The sequence below is a fragment of the Chiloscyllium plagiosum genome, unplaced genomic scaffold, assembly GCF_037043375.1.
Source record: "Chiloscyllium plagiosum isolate Xiang-an unplaced genomic scaffold, Cpla_swu_hap1 HiC_scaffold_25, whole genome shotgun sequence".
NCBI classification, from domain to species: domain Eukaryota; kingdom Metazoa; phylum Chordata; class Chondrichthyes; order Orectolobiformes; family Hemiscylliidae; genus Chiloscyllium; species Chiloscyllium plagiosum.
In genome coordinates, this window is record NW_028270163.1 from 24,351,014 (window position 1) to 24,360,627 (window position 9,614).

At 41.6% G+C, this 9,614-nt stretch overlaps 2 protein-coding genes across 3 annotated transcripts in view; one reads left to right on the forward strand and one right to left on the reverse strand.

The window, feature by feature from the left end:
• jpt1b (Jupiter microtubule associated homolog 1b) overlaps nucleotides 1–3,568 on the forward strand; it is a 39,805-nt gene extending 36,237 nt beyond the window's left edge. For both annotated transcript variants that reach the window (XM_043714541.2, XM_043714542.2), the window contains exon 5: nucleotides 3,132–3,568. In XM_043714541.2, the coding sequence (XP_043570476.1) occupies nucleotides 3,132–3,268 (137 nt within the window). In that variant the 3' untranslated portion in view covers nucleotides 3,269–3,568. The remainder of the gene's footprint in view (nucleotides 1–3,131) is intronic.
• Nucleotides 3,569–3,829: 261 nt separating this feature from the next.
• On the reverse strand, nucleotides 3,830–9,496 carry mrps7 (mitochondrial ribosomal protein S7). Its single transcript, XM_043714539.2, has 5 exons — nucleotides 9,349–9,496; nucleotides 8,597–8,788; nucleotides 5,627–5,690; nucleotides 4,878–5,045; nucleotides 3,830–4,222 (listed from the first exon to the last, which is right to left on the reverse strand). The coding sequence occupies exons 1-5, from the start codon at nucleotides 9,426–9,428 to the stop codon at nucleotides 4,001–4,003; spliced, it is 726 nt and encodes a 241-aa protein (XP_043570474.2). The 5' UTR covers nucleotides 9,429–9,496; the 3' UTR covers nucleotides 3,830–4,000.
• Nucleotides 9,497–9,614: the final 118 nt, after the last annotated feature.

Below are 9,614 nucleotides of genomic sequence, written 5' to 3' on the forward strand. Positions count from 1 at the left end.
AATACATTTGGAAGTAGGAGTGAACTTTTAAATGAAAGTGAGCAGAGGCCATGATGTGCAGATAGTCAGTCATTAAAGATGGAAATCCATCAGTAAACTCAAAGACCAACTTAAATCCTTGAATTCCTATTTTAATATTTCTTGGGCTTTCAACTCTTCATATCTATAATCCCTTACTGATAATGTTAGTGATGTAACACTGCACCTTTTCCATTGCTTTATATACCTTGAACAGTTAAGTGGTAGTGGACACAATTATGGCATACTGCAAGACCTTCAAGATATGAAGTATAAAACAAAGAAATATTAAAATAGGAATTCAAGGATTTAAGTTTGTCTTTTTGAGTTTATTGATGTATTTCCATCTTTAATGACTGGCCATCTGCACATTATGGCTTATACTCCCTTTCATTTAAAAGTTCACTTCACTTCTACTTCCAAATGTATGTTTTCCTATGCTGAACTGCATTTGCCTCATCTATCCATATGCCAGCATAGATAACAATCTTTCACAATCCTCAGTTTGTCGTCATTTCTGACTGTGTAACCTGCAAATGTTCAGCTATTCCTGACCTTCTTCAGTAAAACAATCTGTGGCAAGACTGGGCCAAAATCCACATCTGAGTTGACTAAAAATGATGCCTATACTTGTATGGTAGAAATGCGAAGCAAATTCCCAAACAACCTCCCAGCAATAATAGCTTGGGCACTATGTTTAACCAAAAGTTAAATTGGACCTAAGATAAGATATCCTCAAGATAAGATGAAATTTGCTCTAACTTGGGAAATGTCAGGAACTTTAGGGAAAATCCTTAACTGTGTATAGCCACTGGTGATGGTTGGGGCACCTCCTTTATTACCAACACAATGCAAAGTTCAGAGGAGCTGACTGGCCACCGTTTCACTTTTTTTCCTTTTTGAGTGTTCTATATCATCTTCCGTAAATCCATTAACAAAATACGATACAAAATCCCAGCCAAGATACAGACTTCCTCTGCTGTATGGGGAGATGCTGAGGAGGTCATAACTTTTGTTGATGATGGGTAATCATGTAACCTCTCTGTATAATGTACAGTTTCCTATTTTAATACAGGCATTAACCTAATTAATGAATTGATGCTCCCTTACAGTAACCAGAATATGACAGGCACACTCACCAGCTGAGTCCCTGACAACAAATGATGTTGCCAGACACCTCAGCTAGAAAGAAATGAATAAATGATGAGAAATGACTAAAACATTATTTGCTAGTGCTATTTGACTTAATTGATTTATGTAATTCACCTGTGTTGTACTCCTCCAGGCTGCTGCTTAGAATTGTTAATAAAAATTTGGACATTATAGTAGCAGTTGAGTATAATCTTGCATGGCATATGTTAGGTCAGTTTACACTCGAACTGTGCCAGGTTTAACTGTTGGTCTCGTGAGATCATCTTTAGTACCACATTAAAAAGGTGATGATTCTTTTCTAGCTGATAATACAAGGAATAATCTACTAATTCCTGTGCTTCACTTTAGAACTTTCTTTGTACAATAGCAGACTATCATACCTCCCTGATTTTTAGCTGGATACATCTTCATTTAATAGTCTCTGAATGCAATTTACTAGAATAAACTGAAATCAAAGGTTTTTTGGTTGTGGAGTTCTGGTTCTGCTCAGGAAGGGGAATGGGTGATGGAAAGGTTTAGTTCAGGGGTTGGTAATAAGTGATTTTAAGCTGCTCACCAACTGATTCTCCTAAAGGAGGAAGAGATGGTGAATTTAAGGTAGGTAAACCCGGTAGGTAAGTTTAGTGTTTTGTTTTTACTTGTGATCAATGTATTGGGCACTGTGTGGAACAGGTCCATCATCAAATGATCTAATCTATCCACATTAGATCTTGCATAATAAGGTACTGCTGTGAGAGGTGATCCACTCAGGCTGACTACTAATACCACACTTGAAGCAGTGTTTTCATAGGATGTAAGCAGAAAGATTGATGATATGCTACCTTTTTTTTTTGTTAGTTCCAACATTCTCTTATTGCACTACACACGTGTTAACATTCCTCAGTCTCTGCCCCAATGGGCAAAATGTGGGAATGCACTGGGATGTAATGCTAGTACCATGAAATTTTCTGTTGAGGGAAGGTCTGATGGATATGTCTGAACTGCAAACCCAGTTCAGCATCTCATCAGAATACTTGGTGTCCTAGGCATTCTTGAGTTGATGTGGTTCTGTTTGCCAAGCTGGGAATTTATGTTGCAGACATTTCGTACCCTGTCTAGGTGACATCCTCCGTGCTTGGGAGCCTCCGGTGAAGCGCTTCGATAATCTTCCGCCATTTGTAGTGGTTTGAATCTGCCGCTTCCGGCTGTCCGTTGCAGTGGCCGGTATATTGGGTCCAGGTCTATGTGCTTATTGATTGAATCTGTGGATGAGTGGATCCCATGCAAGGACTGCACAAAACACTGCATAGGACAAACAGGAAGACAGCTAACGATCCACATCCATGAACACCAGCTATCCTTAGTAGCCACACACTCATAACAAGCAACAGGAGTTTGACTGGGACAACACTACTATTATAGGACAAGCCAAACAGAACAGCCAGGGAATTCCTAGAGGCATGGCACTCATCCACAGATTCAATCAATAAGCACATCGACCTGGACCCAATATACCAACCACTGCAACGGACAGCTGGAACTGACAACCGGAAACGGCAGATTCAAACCACTACAGATGCCGGAGGAAACATCACAGAAGCGCTTCATATGAGGCTCCCAAGCACTGAGGATGTCACCTAGACAGGGGACGAAACGTCTGCAACACAAATTCCCAGCTCGGCGAACAGAACCACAATGAGCACCGGAGCTACAAATCTTCTCACAAACTTTGAATCCTTGAGTGGAGATTGATGTTCCTACACACTGCTGAGGAAGCCAGCTGCTGCAAGTGGAGGTTTCACCTGCCTGCAGTCAGTTCCATTCTAAATGTGCATTGTAAAACAAGACATTACTTTATTGATTTTTTTTTTTTTTAATGCTATGATAGAATGGTAAGTTATTTAGACTTGCTTTGGCTGATTTCTGGCCCAAGGAAGGAGGGGTGGGTGTAGTTTCTCTATTTAATTGTGCTTTTTGTTCAGGCAACCTTGAAACTGAAAACCAAGAAGTGGCCCAGGGAATGAAGGAAGAACCCCCACCCAGCCCTGTAACACCTGCTCAACCATTTCGACCCAGAAAAATTCCACCTGGTGGGGTCTCTAGTCTTGTTCTGGGATAAACCCACCACTTACTACTTTATCTGAGTTGCAGAACTGAATAAATGTTAATTTTATTGTGAACTGCAAAGTTTGAGCCCTACTGTTTTTGGACTAGCACTTTACATTTCACTGTTTCATTTGAGTGCATCAAACATCAGCCTGCTGGGAAAGGCATGAAAGTGGTTCCTCCCTGTGATGTGGTTATTGAGTATGTTTGTGTATTTCATATGTGACTTCAGCCGCACTTCTGGCATTTTGAACTTTGTATTTGGTATATTGGAATGATTCGTGATGCAAATAAAAGTTTGCTTGAGAGTGGAGTTTTAATTCATCCTTTGTCTCACTAATAACCTGCATACATACAAGAGTATGACTGTTAGATGACTAAGTTAGTGAGGATAGAAAGCATCTGACAGCAGTTCTTATATCCACATCCTTTATGCACTAAACAGACTACAATTTAGCAAGAGTAGACTCTTCCTCTAGCTAGTGTTTTAGGGCTGTAAATGAAGTTTGTAACATGAACTAAAACAATCCATTCAACCTTTATGGTGAGCACAGAGTACCACTCATTCTCAGGACAGAGTTTCAAAGATGAAGATTTATTTTACAATGTTCACTTTCTGGTGCTACAGTGAAAGAAAGAGATGAATTAAAGGGTAGGAGGTAGAATCTTTGTCTTCCACCTTCAAGGCTCGCTTGCAGGCTGCTTCAGAGAACAATCCCAGATTCTAAATTCTCCTTGTAAAGCCTTACCACCACCTAAAATGAGCAAAGGCTCTGTTTGCTTCAGCCATTTTGTGAAGATCATGCTTCCTCTTGATCACATTACCCTCATTGTTAAATGCAGCAAGCAACTCCTGTGACAATCTCTCATTCATATGAGTGCGGCGGTGCCGATTCTCACGGCATTCAGTAATTAACCATTTCATGGCCAAGAAACGTCGGCGATTATCAGTAAGAGGTGTTGGCACCTGCATCAAAATAAAGATGAGCTGGTTCACTAGTGAAGCCACAAGTCTCACCCAAGAGCTTCCCAAAAATAGTCTTTGTGCACAGTAACAGGTGAAAGTATGTTAATGCACCAAAGAACAGGAGCTGAATTGCCACCACCTCCTAGTTATGGCCTTTTATTAATAGGTATTGTGGAGGGTTGTAGGCTGTAGGATATTGTGTAGAGAAAGACAAGCAAGGCCAGAGAATAATGGATTTTTAAAAAATTCACAATTTGCTTGACTAATCATGTAACAAGTCTTGTTCTTGTCATCTATGCTTGCTACCTATAAAGTTTACAACAGATGGATTTTATAGACCAGCTCCAAATGCATCTCAAAAGTCATGTACATAGGTTTCTGATGGTAGGTGGAAGTAGGGAATCTTAGTGATAGCATGAATGGAGTTGAAAGCTCATCTGGGGACCAAACATCATAAAGTTGTGAGCAGGCCAGCTTGATTTGATTGTTGCCAGAGAGAATTGGGTGGGTGGGTGGGGCTGATGTCAGCAGATAGGGAACAGAGTTTGGGGTAAAGACCAAGAATAACGGATCCAGTACTTCCTTTAAGTCAGACGAAATATCTGCTTATTCAATACAAAACAAAAATAGGATGAAAAGTGCTGTCATGTCTTACCTGGTAGGATTTGCCACCACGTTGTATGCTCGTCAACCCAATGACAGGTTTACAGTTTTCTAAAGCTTGGTGGAAGATCTTGTATGGATTACACTCAATGGCCTCCTTCTCAGACTCTGATGCTTTGTGGTAACATTCAATTTGCTTCCGTTTAATTGATTCAAAAGTCTAGGGAAACAACTGCCTCATTAGACCATAGCATCAATAATCCTATTCAATGCTTCTAGGTTCATGACATTTTTCCCTGAGATAAATGAACACACAAAAACAGTGACTATGCAGCAGCACATCTGACACTCCCAATTCATTCATTAAGTTACAATACAGGAGGTCAATTTACATGACTAGGAGACATATCCACAGTTTAGATTGTGTGTACTCGTGCAATGGTGAGTTGCATGTCTGTCCCTGGATATCACCGGTAAGTGCTGGTAGGGAAAGATTATATAAACTGGGGTACACCAATGGTGGGGCCAGTCCCTATTAAATAGCAGTGGACAGGGATGCAGACAGAGAAGATGCCACTGTCCAAGGACATAAACTATCTTGGTTTAAGTAGTAATATATTGTGTTATTTAGGGTTGTGTGACAACTATTATGTCAACATGCATCAAAGTATCACTGATGTTCCCTTGTTCCCATTCCCCAGAGAGATTCTTTTCTGTATTCCTATTCACAGTCCCAATACCTCCCCAGAATCATAGGTCAAATCCTACAGCTTTTCGGATAGAAGAACAAGCAGACTTTACCTTGCTCATGATCGATCTGGACAGTAATTTCTGACCTTTCAGCATCATCATGTTGGTGAACTTGCTGAAAGCATTTATAGTAAGAAAAAAATGTTACTTTCTCAAGAGTACTGTCAAATTGAAAAAAAAACACAAGAGAACAAATGCTTGTAAAACTAGACAAAGAAATCAGGAAAGCAAAGAGGGGGATGAGATAGCATTGGCAGATAGGTTAAGGATAATTCAAAGAGATTCGACAAGTACATTAAGAGTAAAGGGATAACGAGAGAGAAGTAGGGCCTCGGAAAGGTAAAGGAAGTTGTCTGTGTTGAACCGCAGGAAATGGGAGGGATACTAAATTAATACTTTGCATCAGTTTTTAACTGTGGAGAAAGAAATGGAGGCTAAAGAACACGGAAATAAATTCTGATGTTTTAAAACAGCTTACATTACAGAAGAGAAAGTTCTGGAGATCTTAGAGAAACTAAAAGTGGATAAACCTCCAGGATTTGATACAATGTATCCCAGAATATTGTGGGAAGGGAGGAAATTGCGAGACCCCTTGCAGAAATATATGCATCTTCAGTAACTAGAGGTGAGATTCCTGATGAGGGTGGCTAATGTTATGCCTTTGTTTAAGAAGGGTTGTAAGGAGAAACCAGAAGTCTATAGATCCTGTGGGTCTGACTTCATTTGCGGGTAAATTGTTGCAAGTGATTTTAAAACATAGACTTTATGGACATTGAGGAGTAAAAATTGATTAGGGATAGTCAGTATGGCTTTCTGCAAGGAAAATCATGTCTCAAACTTGATTTGAGGTTTTTGAGAAAGTTACCAAAATGATTGATAAAGGCAGAGCAGTAGACTCTGCTTGCTTAGACAAGGTTTTCCACATGGTAGGCTAATTAGTAAAGTTAAGTCACATGGGATTCAGGATGAGCTTGCCAATTGGATACATAATTGGCTTAACGGCAGGAGACAGTGTTTTGCGGACTGGAGGCCTGTCCACGGGGATTGGTTCTGGGTGTTTTTTGTTTGGATGAGAATATAGAAGTTAGTACGTTTGCGGACAACACCAAAGGTAGTGGCATTGTAGACAGTGAAGAAAGTTTTCTAAATTACAAAGGGATCTTGATCAAATGGGTCAATGAGCTGAAAATATGGCAGATGTAGTTCAAAGTGGATAAACGACATATATTGCATTTTAGTACAGCAAACAAGGGTAGGACCTATATAATTAATGCTTGGGTGATGTCTGCATCACATATTGACAGTTAAAGTGTGGTGCTGGAAAAGCACAGCAGGTCAGGCTCCATCCAAGGAGCAGGGGAGGAAAAAAAACGATTCCTGATGAAGGGCTTATGCCTGAAATGTCAATTCCCTTGCTCCTCGGTTGCTGCCTGACCTGCTGTACTTTTGCAGCATATGATTCAACTCTGATCTCCAGCATCTGCAGTCCTCATTTTCCCAATCACAATTGACAGGGTGGTTAAAAAGGCATTTAGCATGCTGGTCTTCATTGCTCAGTCCTTTGAGTATAGGAAAGTCATGTTGAAGCGGTACAAGATATTGGTGAGGCCTCTTCTGGAGTATTGTTTGTGTCACCCTGTTATAGGAAGGACATTATTAAATAGCTGGAGGGGGTTCAGAAGAGATTTACCAGGTATGGAAGGTTTCAATTATAAAGAAAGGCTGATTAGGCTGGGACGCTTTTCACTGGAGCAAAGGCGATTGAGAGGTGACCTTATAGAAAACACGAGGGGTATAGAACCGGCTAATAGTAGGTATCTTTTCCTTAGGATAGGGATTTCAAGACTGGGGGTACATTTTTAAGAGAGAGGAGAGAGATTTAGAAAAAGACGTTATGGACAAATTGTTTTACACGGAGGGCAGCACACATGTGGAATGAACTTCCTAAGGAAGTGGTGGATGTGGGCACAATTACAACATTTAAAAGGCATTTGGATAAGTACATAAATAGGAAAAGTTTGGAGGGATATAGGCTAGGAGTAGTGAGGTGGGACTAGTTTAGTTTGGGATTATGTGCAGCTTGGACTGAAGGTTCTGTTTCTGTGCTGTATGACTATCTCCCATATACTTTCTACCTCAATAAACTGTTATTCTCAGACACTCAAGCACTTTCTCATCTATCCTATTACGGTGCAGCTCAGGCTAAAATGTTAGTATGTCCTTAGGAAGCATCATAGGACATTTACTTGTGCTGAAGGTGTTACGTAAACCAAGTTGTTGAGTAACATCAAGGATGCATGAAAAGGCTACAGTTGAAGAAGGTATTTGAGAAGGCTGTGGTTCTGGGAGTTTATAGAAAAGAAAAAGGAGACCATGGAGGGATTTGAAAACACAAGTATTCATTTTTAAATTGAAATAGTTTAATCACAAGCCAATGTAGGTCATTCAGCACTAGTGATGATGAGTGAGCAGGGCTTGGCGAGAGTTAGGACATGAGCAGACTTTTGGATTACCTCAAGCTAACAAAGAGTAGAATGCAGAAGAACATTCAGTTGGTTTAAAGGCCTCATTTAGTTTTATTGTTCTGAGGCTGCAAAGGCAGTAACTTACTGTATTATATCAATTCCTTAGAATGACAATAAAATTAATCTACACATTTAACCTGTAGCTCTAGTCTAAAACGTGCCTTTTTGTGCTTTTTAAAACAAAGACAGAACAAATTTGCAATGCAGTTTCTGTTGTCCATAATTCAGGGTCTACTATCTCAGTATCAAGTACACCAATCTCTCCAGTTTACATCACAAAAGGTGTTCAACTAGGAGAAAGTGCAGACTGCAAATGCTGGAGATCAAAGTCAAAAAGTGTGGTGCTCAAAACACTCAGCAGATCAGACAGCATCTGAGGAGGAGAATCAACGTTTTAACCGTGAAGGTGTTCACAGTTACTGGCACAGACCAAGATAATCAGACGAGGCTGAGATAGGCACTGGGGTAAAAAGAAACACTCAGGCAATTCACTAACCTGACCAAGAAGTCATAAAAGACACTACTGCTCTGATGATTTAGTGCTGCCTTTATGGGTCGGGTAGTCCTGAGCTCCAGGGCTGCTGTCTCCTCTGCGCCAAGTTCAGTAACTGGGATCTGGTGCCGCTCCTTGTTTATCTCAGGTTCCAGGTAATAAGGATTATACCGAGACCCACGCACAGGAACCAAGCTTTTTTTGGGGGGGGGTTGGGGGCAAGGAATAGAAATTAATTACATTTCAGGAACTAGCATCGCCACAATGACATCCTGACACACCTCCCCATATCCCCTTCAGGTCAACCACGACATTCCCCGCTTATCTCCAGGCCAGCCTAATGTTTTTCTTGCTCACACTATGCTGACATCTCTCCCATCTCCTGTGCAGCTCCACACTATCCCTCCTACAACATAACCACCCACTGACAACCTCCCCACAACACTTTCCACGTTCGATAACCTCCCACTTCATTTCCTTTAACAGTAGTCTGACACGTTCTCTCATTTCTCATCCCCTTCATCCAACGTCCATCCTCAACCTCACCTACGTGCATTCCCTCTCACACCCACCAAACCTCACCCCAGCCCCTTTCCCCTTTCCCCTCAACCAACCCCCATCCAAAACCATTCTCCCTTTTACCGTCTCCCAAACCATTATTGCTCCCCACTCCCTCCAAGTCCCTTCCGCATCCCCACCCCCCTCGACAGCTCTCCTTGTCCCAGCTTTGGGCAGAAACCGAGTCCTACACTCACCCGGGCATCCAAGCAGTGAGGCAGCAGCGCCCAAGCCTTGCCGCCGACCCCATCACCAAGCTGCTCCCACCCGCCGCCATCTTACGCCAACCTCCGGTTTTCGGTCGCCGCCATCTTGAATGAGGCGCTCAAGACCCTTTGTTGCCCTTCATGCGCCTGCCTGACTCGTTACCTAGCAACAAAGCTCAGCGCCAAGCAGAAAGCGAGGAAGGGGTCCGTTCAGCCCATAGCACATGTACTAGCCCTTAGAAAAGCAGTCTTGTTTG